Raw genomic sequence first — 20,225 nt, 5'->3', positions numbered from 1 at the left:
TCTCCATTCTACAGCAAGAAGCAAAAAAAAAAAAAAAAATCACCTCTCACTCACATCTGGAATAATCGGTCCTCAGACGTGTTGGACCGAAGGTTATCCAAGTTTGATCCCCTTTCGCACCACGCTGTGCCCTCGTCTCTGCTGCGATGCTGCTGTGAGCTTGGCCCCCCTCCAGCACAGCACACCAGCATTCCTATCTGTCAGCCTGGCCCTCTGGAGACTAGGCAGATAGATTCTCAGAAGCTTCTTGCTAATTTGTCAAGAGTGTAAACAAACCGAGGAGCGTGTGGACCTCGTTTTTAGGACTTCCAGGCCTTTGATTTGACGTCTTTGCAGTCTATAACCTGTCTCCACGCTGGGCAGCGTACTAGGTTTGTTGACAGGAAAATAACACGCAGGCTCCTGTGAAACACACAATGTCTGCTGCGTCTTACAATTGGTGCTGCTCTCCAAAGAAGCAGCACGCATGTGTGTGTTTCTGCTCCGTTTGTCCATAAGAGGTGAACTGCCTAGCCATCTTCATGGAAAACAGGAGTGAATTTCTACAGTTTTAAATGCAGGGATCAAGTCCTCCCTCTCCATCACAAGACCTACTTCCCCTTCCTTCCCCCTCCTTCGCCTTTTCATCCATGTCAGGAATGTAAACAGTTATAGAGCGGTTAAAACCTTTTTCTCTCCGCGCAGCCATTTCTGTAATTCAGGACCCTCTCCCCCCCCCCACTGTATTTTCCCTCTGTGCTTCAGTGTTGTGGTTGAGGCGGTCGTACCTCAATCCTAGAGCTGTGAATGGATAGCTGGGCTATAGGGTTCAGCAGGTCGCGCTGCCCTGGACTCAGTCCAGTAATTGGCTCTGCTCGGCTGATTAATGGTGGACACTGCAGATGGACGCCATTTTCCACAGACAGACACTACCTCTCGCTGGACTTCATCTCTGCCTTTCCCCAAATAGATCACATCAGCTCGTGTATAGAGGCGTATATGGTCTTCTGTCTTCCTTTTCACTGTCTAAATTTCACCCCTAGATTTTCCGTGGCTGCCTCCACCTGTTCTTTTCCTCTAATTTGACAGGGAAATATGTGTTACCTGCTAAGGTGATAGACAGTTCATACTTCATGCCTCTTGCTGTGACTAAGACTAAAATCAGAGCGATGAATGATTAACGCCTAAAATGTTTACGCAGCTGAGTCTGCTGATTAGTTTTATATTAAACTCGCCTTTGTACTGTTGCAGCTCCGAAAAGTGCCAGCCAAAGGTCAAAGTGTTATTGATGACTGAATTCTTGCACTGAGCAGTCAAAGGTGTTGTGTTTGAGTGTGTCTGTGTCAGACACAAAAAGTTACTGATTACCTGCTTCTGCAACACCCAGGCTTCTGTATTTACACAAGCTGTTCCTAAACAATGCAGATAAACTAGAAGCATCGTTGTGTACAATCCTGCAAAAATGCAAAGATTTAACTAAAAGTAAAGCAAGGAAGCTTTCGAAAATCAGCATCTTGGAAAATTCTTACAGTTCTGTGTATTTAGCCTGTGTCGGTGTCTACTGTCTCTTGGTGTAATCCCGCACTGACTCAGTGATATTGAGATCAGGGCTCTGTGGGGGCCATACCATCTGGTGCAGGACTCCTCGTTCTTTTTGTCACTGAAAGTCATTCTTTTGTGATTCCGGCTTTAAGTTTTGTGATTCCGGCTTTTAAGTTTGGGGTCGATATCATGGTGCAGAATTAATTTGGAAATCAATCAGAAGCTGCCGCCCTGATGCTACGGCATTATGGATAAAAATGTTAACATCTAAAATGTTTCAAATGTTTGCACTGTACTGTATAGCCACCACAGAGCCTGAGTTCAGTGCTTGTTTAGTAACCGACCGCAGGTGTACGTCTACACCAAACCTGCATAATAAACACAGGTTTTTACCTCTTATCGAGTCCAGCGTGGACAGAAACAAGCATTCAAAGAAGCTACTGATTACAATACTGACATATCTCCAGAAAGGGGGTAATATCAGATGGAGAAGGGGGAGGGGTGTCAGGGGATGTGTCTGCGATGACACCACTGAGGGGGTTGTGCAGATGGGCAGAGGGCCGATACGAGCTCTGATTCATTCCTCACGACCAGCCTGCTCCACTTCTGCCGAAGCCTGAGCTTACTATAGCATTCATCTAAAATAACCCTTCCTGGTTGGAGCCAATGGGGAAGCTCCTGGGTTTGGAGGGAGGTGGCTGCTATCGGCCTGTTAGTCTGATGGAGCTGGATGCCTATCTGCTGCGATTGGGATCAACTCGGTTGTCAGCCGCGGTGTCTTCGGAGACGATGCCGCTCTTTTTTTGATCATACTGAACACCCGGCATGGAGACCACACTGCATGTGGAGAGCTCTCATTTGCACAATTGATTTAAGCAAGGTGTGCAGGATGGAGACGCACAGGTATGTGTTGGCATCATGATTGGGTACTGCACATGAAGCGTGTGTCTGCGTGTGTGGTCGTGCGTGTCAGCAAATGTGTCAGTGTACAGTATGCATGCGTGATTGGTGCTGGCAGCACGGGTGATGAGAGGGGTAAGACCCGAGTGCGTGGCCTGGTTTTCCCAGTGTGCAGATGAATCATGACAGCTGTAGGACTGTCTGCTGCCGGTCTGCTGGCCTGTACCGGATCAGGCTCGTCCTCCCTGTTGCATTTATGGTAACAGCAACGCTCAGTGTTTATATTTACATACATAGAGCAGCAGGCAAAACATTCCAGGGGAAGAATCTGTGTTGGTCGGCTTGTGTTGGCCTTTTCTCTCTGTTCTTTACTTTCTTTTCAAACACCACAACCTGCCTTTAGTTACAGCCAAACCCCAGGACCAGGGTCTGTCTTTCTTACACACACACACACATGCTGCATGGCATACAGTATATGTTACACAATATAGGTTACATTTAACACAAGCACATTAAATAAGAGCAATGGTTCACACACACACACACACACACACACACACACACACACACACACACACACACACACACACACACACACACACACACACACACACACACACACACACACACACACACACGAAGCGATGCACAATGGACAACACTGTGGACAGGATGTAAACACATAAGGAGAATAAAATAAAAAAGCACGTTTGGTAATGCCAAACAGAAGAAAAAAAAACACACAAGCCTTTGCCATTAATCTAATGTGCATTATTGTATTCAGCAGTAACCACTAGTGAAAGTGGCTTGGCCCGATATATAGGCTTAGTTTCATCAATGCCTCCTGACAGATGGAATTGAGCAGCTTGTGGGAGCGTGAAGCCCTTTCAGCTGCACTCCTGTGGTGATGTGTTTGTAAAAGAGCAGGTATGACTCCATTTTAAACTGCTGCGAACAGGGTCTGTTGTTTGAGATCCCATAGAAGTGAGCAGATTAGTAGAAAATTGATGGGCAAATAATAACGGAACAGGGGGGAGGTAGGTCTCTTAAAATATAAAAAGCAGGGCAAAAAAAAAAAAAAAAAAAAAAACCAATAAACAAACATATACAAATAGGCCAAGAAAAAATAAGGTAAATTCTCTCATTATTTTCCTCTAAACTAAATTTGTTATTGTTACAGATTTTTGTTCTTTAACACGTTTTATGTGAGGCCATGAAAGATTAAGTAGTAGCTGCATACGAGTCGAATACTGTCATACAAACATAAAAAGCAAACACACTTACACTTAGTGCACGCATATAACGCACTAAATTATACACGAGGTGTATGCACAGTTACATGCAAACATAGAGACAGAAAGCCAAAAGAAGTCGAGACAAAAACTCACAAATATCACCCTGCCACCCCCTACACCTCTCTCTGTTGATCCATCTCTGCTTTTAATATTATATGTGCACAGATGCGGCACAACATACTAGGTGGCCTCTATCCTCTGGCCCTTCTCCTGTCCGAGGCCAGCTCCAGATGCTGAGCTACAGAAAGGAGGGTTAGCTAAGCAAGGCGTGATGGACTAGGTTAGTACCTGCCAGAGAAGGGGAGTGGACCTTGGCAGAAGGGAGCAGGGGAAGGACAGAAGCCTCTGTAGAGGGCCTGGGGCACCTTGCTGTCCCCAGGTTTGTGGATGACACTGTAAATAGGTTCAGCCCTGCTGTGGGGTACAGGAATCACAGTGAACGGGACAAGTGTAGGACACAAATAAAGCACACATACCAACAAAGATGCGACAAATGCACATACAAGTCATGTGGACAGGTTGTACAAGGACATTACAGGGCAACATAACAAACACCCATCCAGTAACACATTCACGCCACGACACACACACACACACACACACACACACACACACACACACACACACACACACACACACACACACACACACACACACACACACACACACTTGCATGCAGCCACATGCATACACACAGGGGGAATACTGCCTCCTCCCCAGAGCTGTGGGTTAAGCTGACTCAAGGCCTTGTGGGACACTCCAATCAAGCCCCTATGAATGTTACTACGGATCCAGTACTTGGATAGGAGGTCAAAGGTTAAAACACAGTCATAACAAGTACAAGTGACAAGAGGTCTCTCTCAGCACACAGCCACCAGCCACTGTCCGGCTGTAAAGTAGTATGGACCACCGGGGCCCCAATCGGCTTTTTCTTTTCCTTCATCAAACACGTCATATGGGTACTTTAAACTACTGTAGGTACACGTATCATCAAAGACACCCTGACAACGCCTATGGAACAGCAACAAAATGGAGGCTGTTGGAAACAAAATGAGACCCATGCAAAATCAGAATACTTGTTTAAAAAATGTCATTTAGCCCCATTCAAGCTCGCTCCAAAGCCATGTTTTTTCTTTTAACTACACCAGCAAATACCAAAAAAGGGCCATTAGCTGATCTCTTGTAGCAAACTGAGCTATGATTTAGTCAAATCTACAACCATAAAGCCATATAAATGTAATGGAGGAAATGGTCTGTAACCTACCTTGTGAAGTCTTCCTCCCCCAGCATGTGGCGGGGAACCGGCGAGTACCTGGACGGGGTGACCTGGGGGGGCGGGTACACCGGCTTGGGCTCCATCGCTCCCATGTAGTTGTGGCTGACGTGGTTGTCCACCATGGCGGGGAAGGCTGGAGGAAGGGCCAGGCCAATAGGGGGAAAGAAAGAATGATTACAACACAGGCGCAATAAGAATACGGCACAAAACACTTCGATATTACCACAACAAAAGTCCCAACCTTTTTTTTTGTTTCATTGTTGTTATTGTAGCAAATTATTGCAGTAAAATTCAACAAAGTAGGTGCTGATATGTGGGAACACAATGACACCATTAAAAAAGAAACTGGAAATCAAGTGATCATAGAGGTACAGGTAGTGGACGTAAAGTAAAACCCAAAATGAGCACACCCAAAATTCTTCGTAATAATCCCTCATTGCAAAAGAAAACTATGCACACACACACATCTATGACGAGTACAGTACGTCAAAGTAGAACCAGAAAAGTCGGCCTGTAAGATGTAAACTGGAATTAACTGTCTGTCAAATGGCCAGTGTGCATAATAATTTTAGCATTTGCCTTCATTTACTTTTCCAGAAGAAGCTGTGGGTTTTTTAAACTTATCTGATCACCTGACAGCATGTGTTTCTTGCCACATCTAGCAATGTCTCCGCATTCCCAGAGGTTAGAAATGTAATAGTTGAGAATAATGACATTATTGGTATGAGGAATGGTGGCTAAAACAAAGAATCATAATAACATAACATAATAACATAATAATTTAGCCAAGCCAGAACACATAGAACAGTCTCGTGTCTCTGTTTTATGTCTGTGCTGATTATTACACAATAAGCAACTAGCACGGACTAATATGTGAACAAAGATGTTTCAGTAATCTAGACCTGTTTCAAGTCTGTCAGTCATCTTTTGACATAAAAGGAAAAACTGGCTACACTTTTCTAAAACATTGATGTAGTCCTTGTGCATACATGCAAAAGTCAAAATACCAGGCATAAAAAAACACCCTCTTTCTTCTGAATTTACATTCTTGATGGAGGCAGCTGAACATGATAAAACAAGCTTTTCAAATCCGGATCATCTGACCACGGGTTATAAAGTCAGATCGGGGTTAAGTCTGCATTAAAGGCTCACTCAAACCCCAACAACTACAAACATATAGAACGTACGAAAAGCCCTCGATAGCCCCCTCTAATACTAAATCACTGTTCTGTGGAAATTTGAGATGCTGCAGCTCAAGATCGTGGGCTCTCATGAGCAGGTGGGATGTGAGAAACCATCCACACTCAGTGGGAGGCAGAGAACTGCGCCTGTTGTTGCTGTGGGAAGGATTGTGTGTGTGTGTGTGTGTGTGTGTGTGTGTGTGTGTGTGTGTGTGTGTGTGTGTGTGTGTGTGTGTGTGTGTGTGTGTGTGTGTGTGTGTGTGTGTGTGCGTGCGTGCGTGCGTGTGCGTGCGTCTGTGCCCGCGCGCATACAAGCATTCACTACATTCACTATGTGGGTGTCTGGGCAGAGCAGTTTTGGGGAGAGAGCAGTGATCCAACACAAAAATTCTGCAAACATCTCTGGTAAAGATGAAAAAATGGACCCTGACAAACAAATCACCCTTTACCTTACATCAAACATTTTATATAAATGAACATGCTCTAGTATGGATTAGTGAATATGAAAAGTAGATTCGGACTCGGACAGTGTGTAAACAGTGTTTGAACTATGAACAGGAGGACTAGAGCAACAAGAAGAGGTTGATACGTACTGCTGGAATAGTCTGGAGGGGCATACATGTCGTTCAGATGCACGGGTCCTGGCTTGGCCACCTTGAGGTAAACCATGTCGGAGGTGTTCTTTAGTGCTGCCACTGCCTCCTCATGACGCACGTCCTGCAGCACGATGTTGTTCACCTGAGTGTGACGATTGTCAAGAAATGAGAGGAGGTAAAAAAAAAAAAAAAATCCCTGTATCAACACCTGAAGGCCTTGTGTCTTTGCTGGGCTGTGACAACATCGTGCATCACAGCAGTCACCACACCAGCCAACACAATAATGAATCATAGCTTGAAGGTATTATGAGATTTCAGCACATTTCAGCAGCGGAGTGAAAGGTTGGTGTGTTGTGCAGCGTGAACAGAGGTCACAAGCAGTAGGTAGAGGTTTTAAGGACGCTTTGAATTTCTTCAGTTTCTCCTTTAAAGATTCGATTGCCTGTAAATAAACTGTCTATCAAAAGTTTTTTTGAAACTTGTCATTTTTTAGAAGTTTTGCTTAGATTAAAGCAATGTGCCTTCTGTCAATAATGCAATAGAGAACAGGAAAGGAAACGGCTCAGCACGCCTTATGTCAACCTGAGATATGTCGATATATAAGTGACATGGACTTTTAATAAGTCTAATAAGACACTTGCTGTAGATGACACTCTATACTCTGTACCTGTGCTGAAAATCATGTAGCCTCAATGTTTTCTTAAACAGAGGTCTTTTAACTATATCGATGTCTTTTGATAAACTACCAAATGCATTTTCTTGGCAAATATTTCCAAGACAAGAGTAACAGCATGTTTCCACAATGACAGCGATCTTATTCATTTGAACTGTCAATTAGACAAAGATGGCTTTGTGACTAAATTAATTTGCGCTTTACTACACTCACGTAAACTAGAATAGGCAATCTTATATACAGTGAAAAACACAATACAGTGTTCTTGCTGCAGCTGCATAATCGTAGTGATCAAAATGCAAGGTTTTCCAACTCTGATCGATGTTATTTCCACTAAAATAAAAAGTCAGAAATATCTCAAAGATGTACAAAAATGTCCTAAAATGTAGTGTGTTTGTATCTTAACAGTGTAAAATGATCAATTTAGCAACATATCTATAAAAGCTTATTAATCAGCGATCAGTAATGAGGGTAACTACAATTACTTGCAAATGTTTCACAAAGACTGTTGTGATTAATGATTTCTTCTTGGTTTAATAACTCTTACTCCCATTTCCAGCTGATGGGCCTTTTATTGTCCCAGCTCATGGCCCAAATGATAGATTGTTAATCATGTACAAAGTAAGAAATGCTGATGTGCGTTGTTTCACTTAGCTCTAAATGATAGGATGGAGCAACCCGCTAGATAATGTTGTGTACTTAACATGTCCTCAAAACAGTCATCTATATGGAGCTCATCTACCTGCCCAGACATAGAAATGGGTTTTGGTAATACTAAGAACTAAGAAATGGCTGGATTTTTGTTAAACTTGACAGTGAGCCACACTAACACCTAAGATGAGTTCATTTTGATCAGAGCAGTGGATATGTGAGTGAGTCAGCTGTAGTGCAGGCTCATACAGCTAGCAGGCGGTCTCCGGTCTGCAGCCGTCCATCTTTTTGGGCAGCTCCTCCTTCTATGATCTTGGTAATATAGATGCTGTTGTCTCCTGGGATATGCTGGTTTCCGATCCCTCCAGCGATACTGAATCCCAGCCCTGGTTTAGTCACACACAGGCAGATAAGTCAATACATATACGAAGAATCCCCGCCGGTTGTATACATTTTTAGCTGTATTCCACGTCTACAAATGTATTTTTAATAATCCTAAAAACAATGAAGCTATATATTCATATCTCTACATGCATCCGACCTTTTGGCCCTTTCAGCAGGTTGACCTCCAGAATCGTCTCAGGCGGGGCCTGCCTCCGTCGGACCAGTAGCCGCACCACAGGCCCCGCCTCCTTCAGAGCTTCCACCGCCCGGCTGTGCACCACCTCCGACACATCTACGTCGTTAACACGCAGCACGCAGTCATTAACCCTGCGAAGAGAAAAGTCTGAATGTATTTCACATACACCACGGTGTGTAGTGCAATGGAGTTAATTCACTGCACAAAGGCAGGGAGGCCCAAGCAAGGCCAGGATAATCAGAAACCTCTAAAGCACAGAAAAAAGCACTCCATATCATAATTTTTGCATGTTTCAGGCTTTGGTTTTCCAGTGAATCATAACTTTGAGGAAGCACACAGAGCCTGGGGACAGAGGGCTGTAGAAACTCTGCCTCCCACACAGCACTGCCTGGCGGGACACGGTGTTGGTGAGCGTTAAAGATGAGAGAAGAGAGGTTAGAGTAGAGAGAGGACGGAGGGTGCAGTGGAGCTTGGAAGGAGTAGAAGGAATGTACAAGGTAAAGAGGAAGAGGAGGAGGAGGAGGACGAGGAGGAGGGTAACGTGGTGAAGAGGGGGAACTTACCCCAGCCGTCCATCCATAGCAGCTGCTCCTCCAGGGATAATCTTGGTTATGAAGATCCCCGGATCATCAGGAATGTGGGGATTGTCTATTCCTCCAGCGATGCTAAAGCCCAGGCCAGAGTTCCCCTGAGCACAGGTTATGATTGGCATTTTCAGTATGGTACAATAAACAGCACACATGCATGCACTCAGATGTAAGTAATAGACTCAATGTGGGCTCAAGGTCAGTACAACATGGCTCTGTTGTCCAGGTGATGCCAATATACTTAAGAGCCATGTTGTACTGACCATTTGTAACACAACTGCCTCTGTGGGCTGATTGAATATGTGTGACATTTTGAATGAAGTGCCCTCTTCTAATGCAATTCACAGTATTACCATTTGTCATGTGTGAGGACACACGTGTTTCCACAAAAACATCTGAAATGCCTGGATTGATGCAAACTGCTCCAGGGCTTTCTCCAGGCATTGTTATGTTACAAATGCCCGGTTGTCCACAGAGAAGTAGATTTATGTTCCAAAGGGAAGATGAGTTCAGGAGCATCATTTCTATTGCATGATACAATGCTTCTCACTCTCTGCTGGAGATGGACACTGCCACGTCCTGCCACTCCTGTCCCTGAGATGACAGAGGACCCATTTGGATCCAGTGGGTCCAGGCGCACGGCTGCATCTGACAGCCGTGGCCACAGGGACAGGCAGCAAACAAGACAGCTGAGAAAAGACTTCACTTTATTATTTTCTATAATTAATGAGAAACAGTCGCAACAAATTAGGACAGAGGGAGGCTGAGGCCTCCCAGTGTGCTGCTCTGGAACCGGGAGTACACTGGGCCTTACCAATAAATGTTACACACCCACAGACCTTTTAAAGTGTGATTTCGCATAGTTTATTTAAGTTTCTGCATGCAGAAATGCCACTTAGAGCGGAAGGGCTGGAGAGATACTGTGCATCCATCGTGGGTTCGAAGGTGCATCTATAGTATATGTGGGTGGAATAATGAGAGCAGAAACATATAGCTGTGCCACTACAGGCTGAACCTCCACTGACAAGTGCAGTGGTGCCTGCTGAACAATTGAACAGGAGAGCACTTTACATTTCTGGCGTCTGCTGATGACATGTGCATCAGCATTATGTAAAGAGCCATGCCTCACTGGCGTTATTCTGTGTAAATACTCACAAGAGACATCACACATAGGACACTCTTATTGCAGTGATGTAAAAGATATAACTTCACTATAACATTTAATACATGACACTCATAAATTTACAGGGATTAACGTTAGTCTTAAGTGTTAATGTACTTAAGTTCAATGAGTAAAGAACGAGCCGCTTACTACCACCTAGTGGAGAGAAATCTATCCATCATGCAGAAATGAAAGAGAATGTGGAAATTGTGGAAAATTGTGAAATAAGCAAATGGTAAAACTCACCCGCTCTAAAATGATCTCTTCATATTTATACATCCCATCACTGCCATTTACCTGTCAAAATAAAGAAACATAATGGTTAGTTACATCACTGAGCACAAAGGATGTCATTTTCTAAAAATATAGTCAGAAAGAATGAGAAGCGTGTAAATGTTTCAGCTAAATCCTTCACCATATATACAGAGTAGGTCTATGTGCAGACTGAACACAGAGAACCGAGGAGAACAGGATTATTGACGAAATATAAGAGAACATACATGCGCCACATTGTTCTACTGACTAAAAATACCACCACGAATTTTCTGATCTGTTGAAATGAAAGGTGTCGTTCTATCTTGAAATGCATGTACGCTGTGACACACTACATGTGCAATGTCAGAATGCACATTCCCCACAAACAGGCAGGGTCAATAGGATAATGGATGTCGGTCCTCATGGCAAACAGCATGTTGCTACGAGGAGGAGGCCTTTTCACACACACACACACACACACACACACACACACACACACACACACACACACACACACACACACACACACACACACACACACACACACACACACACACACACACACACACACACACACAACATGTTCATGCACTGACACAGAGCAAGTGTGAATGAGGAGGGATATATACTGTACAGACAGCGAGAACAGATACTTACATAAGGGCCTGCATCTAGTGAGTCTGCGTTGACAATGATGGGGGGAGGGTTGGCCTGTGAATATGAAGAGATACACATTATCTCAGTGTGTGAGGCTGGCAGCACACAGACGTAATGCGGTACACACACTACCACTTGGGAGCAGAGTGAAGGGATGGAACAGTCAGCGAGTCTCCTTGGGACTGAGACTGTGGGGAGGGACGAGTGGGGAGGTGTGTGTGTGTGTGTGTGTGTGTGTGTGTGTGTGTGTGTGTGTGTGTGTGTGTGTGTGTGTGTGTGTGTGTGTGTGTGTGTGTGTGTGTGTGTGTGTGTGTGTGTGTGTGTGTTGGGGGTGGGGATGGAGGGGGGTTGAAAGGTGCGAGGACTGAGAATGAGGACTGGGGCAGAGAGACTGCCGCTTATTAACCGCCACTGCCACCGCCAGACATCCTGCGGTCACATCATAAAACAAACCGGATTGTGTTCCAGCTGTTGGGACAACACGCTTTCATCCCACATCTAGTGTCATATAACACACTGGAGAAACAGCAGCGTGGAGGATCACAGAAATCTCAGGATTTGATGGTTTAGTAGTTGGTTTATATGTTTTTCAGAATGATACAAATTCAGAACAAAATAAGGTGAAACGTCCAAATATGTCCGTTTTATTCTTTAATTTAGGAAAAACCCAGCCTTTTATTTTACATCAATATCAAATGACAAAACCCACAACTTGATGTATTTGTTATATTGGGCCAATTAGATTACTGACAGAAAATGAATTTACAATAATGTTGAAAATTAATTAATTCCTGTACAAGTTCCTGTTTTCAAATATAAAGGTCTCTGCTTGTCTCTGATTAATATAATTGAATATGTTGATATCTTTAGATTGTTTGCCTGGTAATAAAACAAACCATTTGTAAGACACCGTCAAAGTGTACATTCTGATGGTAATCTCAAAATTATTTTATGATATTTTACAGGCTAACTAGTTCATATAAATAAGAAATATATTTCTTATGTGAACCCATGGAAACGTAAAATGTCTGTTTAATATCATTGTTTAGTAAAGAGAAAATTTACTGTCAAGAATTTTAATAATCATTTGATTGTTTTAGTCATTTATCAAGAAAAACAAACAAACTGATATTTTCGTCAGAGAAAAGCATCTGAAGACGTCACCATGATGCGATAAGACTAAACGATGAAACAATGAATCAGATTTACTGTAACAATGATCAGCAGATCAGTCAATAATTAAACTATTAATTGCAGCCCAATAAAATGTTTGATTGATTAATGTTCTCCAAGACCTCTGAATTTCTACAGTAATATGCCATTTAATGTTAATAATTGTAGGTCTGATCAACTAAAAAAATATACTTTATATAAATGTATCTTTCTATATAAAATTCTTCCCTCTCTGTCAAATACTTTTTAGAGGAAACATTGAGTACTCGTCATAGTTTTGTTTTTGTTAAGGGCATGAAAATGGTCGAATATAAAATACATATTAACTCTCAGTATCAACTTTAACAGTAGCAGCATTCAGAAGTAATCCAACATCAAGTGCTGCATATTAAGTTTCACACTTCAATGAAGTTTTCAGATCAGCTCTATTGTGCCACCTGCTGTTTCTCCCCCCACTTCAGGCCCGCAGAAGGCCGGAGTGGAAGCACAGAGCAGCAGAAGGAGGAGACACGCTGGTTGGTTTAGGAGCATCTTGACGGCCGTCCTTTAGTACAGCACTGTCTACTTTTTATTGATCTGATCGAGTTGTGTGGGTGAGGGGATGCTGACAGCGCTGCTCTGGGACCTTTTACTTCCTGAGGTCCAACACTGAGGAGAAAAATCACTAGCTGTCTATCTTACCTCTACCCTCCCCCGCCTCACCCTCACCTCCGTCTTACTGATATATGTACAGACTACCCGTGTTCAAGCAGTAGATGCTCGCCGTCTCTGATCGTCCTGCTGAATCACACATTAAATACCACTTTGCAGTGACACTGCTCTGCTATTACATGCACACAGATGTAGGACTTGTCAATTAAATAATATGATAACATCCAGTGATACGAGATGCAGGATTATCTGGAATTTGGTTACAGTAATGTCAGAATATATCTCATTTTTTCAGGCCTTAAAGCTACTTTAAAGTTTAGTGGTTGAATTTCTATGAGTGTTCAGGCCCAATACAATTAGTGAGGGAATTATCTTACTTAATATGTCCATTATATTCACATTGGACATTATTTTGAAAGTGTTTCAAAAGCTCCCACAGTCTGCCTCAATTTATACTGCTATACAGTATATTGATATTGAGGTATTAGTTTTAAAATATCATAACTGAGTTTACCAGTATCACCCTGCATTCAATTTTGTTATTTATATTATTTATAGATCAAATTGACAACTATATATAATGAGCAGTGCAGACAAAATTCTCTATAAGATGAATTTCATGCTGCAATATTATTATATATATTTTCTGAAAAACTGAGGATGTTTTTTGGTTAAAATGAAATAAAAATCTAGATGTGGGAGCGACCCAACAGCCGAGTGGTTCCAGAGAATAACACACAAGCTCATATTCTCTCCTTAGTTTCCTAGTTCGACTGAATGTTATTCGCCTATTCTCTTTCACTTCAATTTCCCTGTCAAATAAAGGCAATTATTCCCAAAAATAAATCTTAAAGAAAAAAAACCTCGACATGTAAAGTAGTTCTGCGCAATGAACTAAAAATGACCCACACTTCCCTCCCCTGCTCACCAAAGGGATAGACATCAGAGCATGAAATCTAGAAGAAAATAAATGATGGGTTACATACGTTTATGTTTGTTTGTATCGCCATATCTCAGACAATAAAAACCTATTACTCAAATACTCAGCTGTTCTATGCACTGTACATTTTCCAACAACTCCTTGGATATACGTCATTAAAGACATTTACTGTAATACTAAGCTACTTGAGCGGTATAAAAAGCCTCCCTTTAAGGGTTTTCAATCAAGCTGCATGTGGCTGCAACACCTCTGCGTCTACAAAACAGCTGCTTGACACACAGTCCCCCGAAAAAGGTTTGATCAAAAGCACCTCACAAGCTCTTTGCTTCTCGTAAACCCTCACACTTCTCAGTGTTGAGTTGCACGGTAGTGAAGGTTCTCCAGAAAAATAGGAGCTGTAGATTTGACCTGCTCCACTCAGTTGTGATGTGCGATGATTCTGGACAGCTGTGGCTCCAGCACCCCCTCTACAATAACACACACACACACACACACACACACACACACACACACACACACACACACACACACACACACACACACACACACACACACACACACACACACACACACACACACACACACACACACACACACACACACACACACACCGTCAGCACAAACGGGCCTTCGTTGTAATCTGCATATGGACTAACAGATGCTCACGTCTGTGCTTGTGTTTGCACATTTTTCATGAAAGCTTTGCACTCTTCCCTCCCTTCATCTTAGACCCCGACTCATTGCACATGCCCAAAATCCAGTAGAGACTTTAATGGTGAAAGCGTCTTTGATTTGGGTGTGAAAAACCACGGCAGCCATGATAGCGTCAGCCTCTTGTGAATGAAAACCATGAAACCAAAGTCGATACAGCAAGAAGTGATGAAACGCAGCCTGAGGGCAGCACAGGGGAAAACACTGGCTACTGTTGTCCCCCTGGTGACAGACGAAACTACTGAATCCACTACTCAGACCACATGTGAAAAAACACACCTGTTATGGTATAATGCCTGAAGTGCTTATCATAAGTATCATAGTGGACCTATGCAACCCAATGGGATCAGTGAACCTACAAGTCCAGCTGAAAGACAATAAACCCATCAGTCGTAAAACCAGCAGTATTATCCTGACCTGGGATTGCTGCGTAATCCCTCCATCTGAATCTCACATAACAAGCAAACAAAAAGGAATAATGGAAGATAATCTGAACGCGAGTAATCTCAACATGAGTTTGTTAAACATTTAGCAATTTGCTCAGGTAACTTGGATTAGATTGGATTACCCCTCCCTTCTTGGGACTGTGGGTACCCTGCTCTCACCACATGCACTGGAAATAAGACAGCTGATTAAAGGCCGTGAGATCTTAAATTAATAACACATACTGAAGGTAACATAAGATGCCGTCTGTGCTACAGTATAATGGTCCCTTAAAGGACGAACAGTGGACAAACATTGATTTACAGTATCTGGATTTTCCTACCACAGGAGGTAGGTTGAGGGTCACGGAGGGTGAAGACAATAACAAGTCTCTTACAGACTGACGTAAGCCCAGAAGGGGATGGGAATGTCTGTCAGTGTGTTGCATGTGAATGTGGGTCAGACAGCACCAAGAGATTCAACTGGTGACGAAGTGAAAGATTACAGATGTGGTACCGTGCCAGAGCTGCAGACGTGAGCCCGGAGACCTGGACTTCAATCACACTTAAGTTTCACAAACGAGGACTTGAGACTTGATTTGAACTTTAACTTACTCTGAGACTTGGAACAACTAAAGACAAATAAGAAAGCAGCACATTTTATAGCATTAATTAATTGTTAAGTCTCTATATTGAAAAGGCAAAGTGTTTGCTAATTAAAGGAAAAAGTAAAAGTAAATATTCAAATGCAGCAACAATCAGCATTAAGAGACTTGAAAGACTCGCCATTTGCCCAAGAATACACACCACCTGCCTGGCACTGGCCCTCAAAGACTTTGAGAATATGATATGACAACCTCATTTGTACATGTGATCTGGGCCTAGATTAATTACCTGGACAATGACATCCAGCACAGGTGCTTCTGCATTTATCCCCTGGTGATAAGCCTTTTTGTTATCTCAATTCTATCTCAAGGTTTTATATTTTAATAATATGGCCATGGTGGATGGGTGGAATTTACAGATGAATCCGATTCAACCACAATTTAAGCCATCTCATTGGATCATAATGCAATCCACAGTCATTTATCATTTTTGTTCATAAGATATCCAGATCCTGGTCACGCGTTAACTGACAGCTGCCTCAAAAGATTTAACAACAGGCATACTGTGTGTGTGTGTGTGTGTGTGTGTGTGTGTGTGTGTGTGTGTGTGTGTGTGTGTGTGTGTGTGTGTGTGTGTGTGTGTGTGTGTGTGTGTGTGTGTGTGTGTGTGTGGGACTGACAGATATTTCTTTCTAATTCATAACATGAATTATTAAAGACTGTTTACACAGACAGTTGTTGTTCTTTACTTCTGCCCACCTGCAATGTCACTGTAAGTACAAAGTTACAGTAGCTGTGGTAGAATACTGTAGGGACGCCCAAACAAACAGGCTGAGATATGGAGGCAACTGAGCATACTGGACACAAAGACCTCATGTACATACAGTGACAATAAGTCCAGACTGCTTCCCCAGCATGAGATCATTACAACAAGTCCCCACAGAGCACAAGAAAAGACGGAAACTCACTCGCTACTGTGCTTTCTTTTTTTTCTCTCCCTCTCCAGATCCATTCACCCATCTGTTCATCTGGTTTTAATTCATCAATCTACCGTCTTGCTCTTCTGCCAGTTGAGGTTGTGTCTGACTCCTGTCTCTCAGCATCACAGAGGGTGTGTATCATGTCTTGGTGGCATTGCACCACACAGTGCTCACTTGGTCACAGACCCTCGGGACTGTAAAGCTACAAAGACTCCCAGTGAACCTTGGCAAGTGCAGGGCACAGTGTTCATCCAAATTGTTAAATAATCAATGTGTTCCCATGGTAACCGGAGCTTGCACTGCATTGGCAGACAAGCCTGCCTAGCCACCTCCCCTTGCTTCATTTCTCACTGTTACCTCACTGCAGTTTATGCGGCTCTGTGCTCTACACATGCAGGGCAATAGGCCTGAACTGCCTTCAGTGCTGCCCCGCCGCACCACACACACAGACAGACACACACAGACAGACAGACAGACAGACAGACAGACACACACGCACACACAATTTCTACGATCATGAGAAAAAGGGTCTGTGTCATTTGTCATGACAAATGGATATTAAAGATTTGACACTGTAGGTGCAATGGAGTCAGGATGACCAATTTAAGTGAATATCCATCATCTATATTATGTTTGACCATTTAATGCACAAATGCATCAGCTGACAAGTCTTTTTCATCTGATTATGCCAAGTTTAATATCACCTGGTTTGTCAGGCACATATACTGTTCCTTATCTACATTAAAGGAAAAGGTTCAATGTTTGGAGGAATACGATGAATTGCTTCCTAGTCTACAGTTAGATGAGAGGATAACTTTAATGAAAACAAATCGGCCTACCAGCATCTCTAAAGCTATTTAACATAATATACAGTATGTTGTATATGTGCAAAAACATAGAAACATCAATCTGCTGTTTTAACGAGCCAGCATTACTAAATTAGCTGGTTGTTGGGGAGTAGCTTCATGGTGTCCTGTGTAGATGTGAGTGGTGCAAATGATCTCATCTTACTCTCAGGAAGAAGCTAAATCAGGATATTTCCCAAAATGTTTTATGCAACTTATAGGTGGAAATATGGCAGCCCACTGTCTCTCTAGATGTATTACCAGTATCTTACAGTTGGCCATCAAACCAAAACAAACAAGTAATCTAATATTTCAGAAATGTTGGCGTGTCCTGCATCATATGTGCAGAGGTGGATGCCTCTGCATCCCTGCCGATGACAGTACTGTTACACCTTTGCAAAAATAAACCCTGGCTTTCTTCTTTGACCGTCAGCGATACGTTCAACTTGGGTCACCCCCGTCATTGGTGGAGCGGAGAGGAAGAATAAGAGGGTGGACTCTGTGCACAGCGACTGTGTGCTGACAGTGCAATAACCCCTTCCTCCTTAGCAAACATTTCCATATCTGTTCCTCCCTCACCGAGGTACAGTGACATGGGAGCTCAGTCGCAGTGAAATATGACAGTCAACCCGCTCAGATGGTGCGCCCAGTCACTCAAATGATGCAGCTGGTGCTGAAGGAAGCTCTTCCTGGGCCTAAAGTCAGCGCTTATAGCAGACAGGAGAACAAGGAAAACATGCTATAACGTGCTTTGTGTTATCTGAAAATGTAGATGCCTCTAGCGGTACTGGGTTTATGTTTTCTAGCAGAATGTGGGATGAGAGACGCAGTCAGTGGTGCTGCTCTGATCCTCTGGCTTTCATTGGCTTCTCGTAGGCCACGCTGCAGTCCAATCAATACCGACTCAATTACCATGCACCCAACATCTCATTCACCCTGTATCCCCTGTGCCAGAGGGAAGGCGAGAAGCAAGGTGAGAGGAGAAGTGACAGATGGATGAACACATGACAGCGAGAGCTGTTTTACTCACAGACACGGTTAAAACTCAATGTCAGGGACAAAGGCGGAATAACGAGATGTAATAAAGAAAATCCCACAGCGGTAAAGGTCAACTGCTCCTTCTCTCCTTCTACAGTGCCATCTGAATTCAGGCATTCATTTCAATGAGGAAATAATTAGTTCACCCATAAAACGGCCCCATTAAAGCTCAAAGTTTTGTGATTTGATGGCTATGATTGAGCATTTTGACTGTGTTGCCTCCCCCACCTCTCCAAACCCTCCCAACACACACCATGGACGCACATCTATGAAACTATAATTAATAGCCCGTCACAGCTGTCAGCAGCGCTCCCTCCTCATCTTTATGTAATATTACAAAAGCGTGCTCTGGCTTACCTCTCTGTCATGCTGAGCAGCTCCAAATGAGAGCTGGCTAGTTTGACCTTCACAAGTGCAGCCACAGAGGGAAAAGTACTTAGTGTAACGAATATTCATAACAGTGCTGTTCGGGAAGGCCATCTACAGGTTTGCTGATTGTATTGTTCGTCGAACCTGACGGTGTGTGTGTGTGTGTGTTTGTGTGTCTTTAACATATATGCAGCGTGTAGAGGGTGTGCAATTTTTACATACCATTGTGGGGATAGCACAGGCTGTGAATACTGACAATAACGATGGCTGATATTTCTCATGCTGGCCCACTGGGACCCTTGAACAGAAGTGAACCATTGTTAATGTTGTTACAGTAGTTAACGTCTGTTTGTTTTTTTGTCTATGACAAGACAAAATGTCTGCTGTAAATGAGGACTCTGTTTGAAATGGGTGATAGTTCAGTATTATCACTTTTTAAACTACATGATCTTATCATGCTACCATTCTGAAAATGTCTGCCATTCAAACACATACATTTTGAACATTTTGAAACAAAAAACTAAAAAGTCTGAGTTGAATTGTTTTCATGTATGCATAACACTGAAACTGGAGCACAGTTCATTCATTTAAAGATCAATTTGATTATTTTTCATGCATTTAGCATAGAGTAATATAAATTGACATCATAAAATAACCTTATGAATATCGTGATAAGGATTTCAGCCATTTTTGCTCATTGCTATGTTGATAACACTATGGTTACTATGTATAGTGCCATTAATAAGATTTTATACTAGAATTATTCTTTAAAAAATTATTAGGATGCATATTCTATTTTAATAGTGATTTGCTTGAGCAACAAAGTAGAATGTTCCAGGTGTTTTTTCTGAAAGGAGGGTCTCAGGACAGCGGGTGTTATATGCTGTGCAGAATGTAAAGCCTCTTGTGTGATTAGGTTATAAACAAAAACATGACAGGATTTTATTTAGGTATATATCATATATATAAAGTATATATTATGTTCAGGAGACAGTCTGGCATTCCTGGATTAAACCAAGTTTCAAGGCTGAGACTCGTGTTTTCTTATCAGGCAATATAGAAACTCTTGATAGAGAATAATAATGGGGATCCAGGAGAAAGTACGTCAGATATGGATTGACAAGACACCTTTACACTTGTCACTCTGTCTCTACTCA

At 42.7% G+C, this 20,225-nt stretch overlaps 1 protein-coding gene across 5 annotated transcripts in view; it reads right to left on the bottom strand.

Moving 5' to 3' along the window:
• dlg3 (discs, large homolog 3 (Drosophila)) overlaps positions 1–20,225 on the bottom strand; it is an 82,314-nt gene that overhangs the window by 19,009 nt on the left and 43,080 nt on the right. For 3 of the 5 annotated variants that reach the window (XM_069694382.1, XM_069694380.1, XM_069694383.1), the window contains 7 exons: positions 11,335–11,388; positions 10,669–10,719; positions 9,237–9,361; positions 8,635–8,804; positions 8,343–8,479; positions 6,767–6,911; positions 4,981–5,125 (listed from right to left, as the gene is read on the bottom strand). In XM_069694382.1, coding sequence (XP_069550483.1) covers positions 4,981–5,125; positions 6,767–6,911; positions 8,343–8,479; positions 8,635–8,804; positions 9,237–9,361; positions 10,669–10,719; positions 11,335–11,388 — 827 coding nt within the window. The remainder of the gene's footprint in view (positions 1–4,980; positions 5,126–6,766; positions 6,912–8,342; positions 8,480–8,634; positions 8,805–9,236; positions 9,362–10,668; positions 10,720–11,334; positions 11,389–20,225) is intronic. The other 2 variants (XM_069694384.1, XM_069694385.1) reach the window with 1 other exon arrangement.

The sequence above is a fragment of the Brachyistius frenatus genome, unplaced genomic scaffold (assembly GCF_029030835.1).
Source record: "Brachyistius frenatus isolate BFR_SWC_R1_liver_20210118 unplaced genomic scaffold, ASM2903083v1 Contig_17, whole genome shotgun sequence".
NCBI classification, from domain to species: Eukaryota; Metazoa; Chordata; class Actinopteri; family Embiotocidae; genus Brachyistius; species Brachyistius frenatus.
This window is presented reverse-complemented; position numbering and strand designations above follow the sequence as displayed.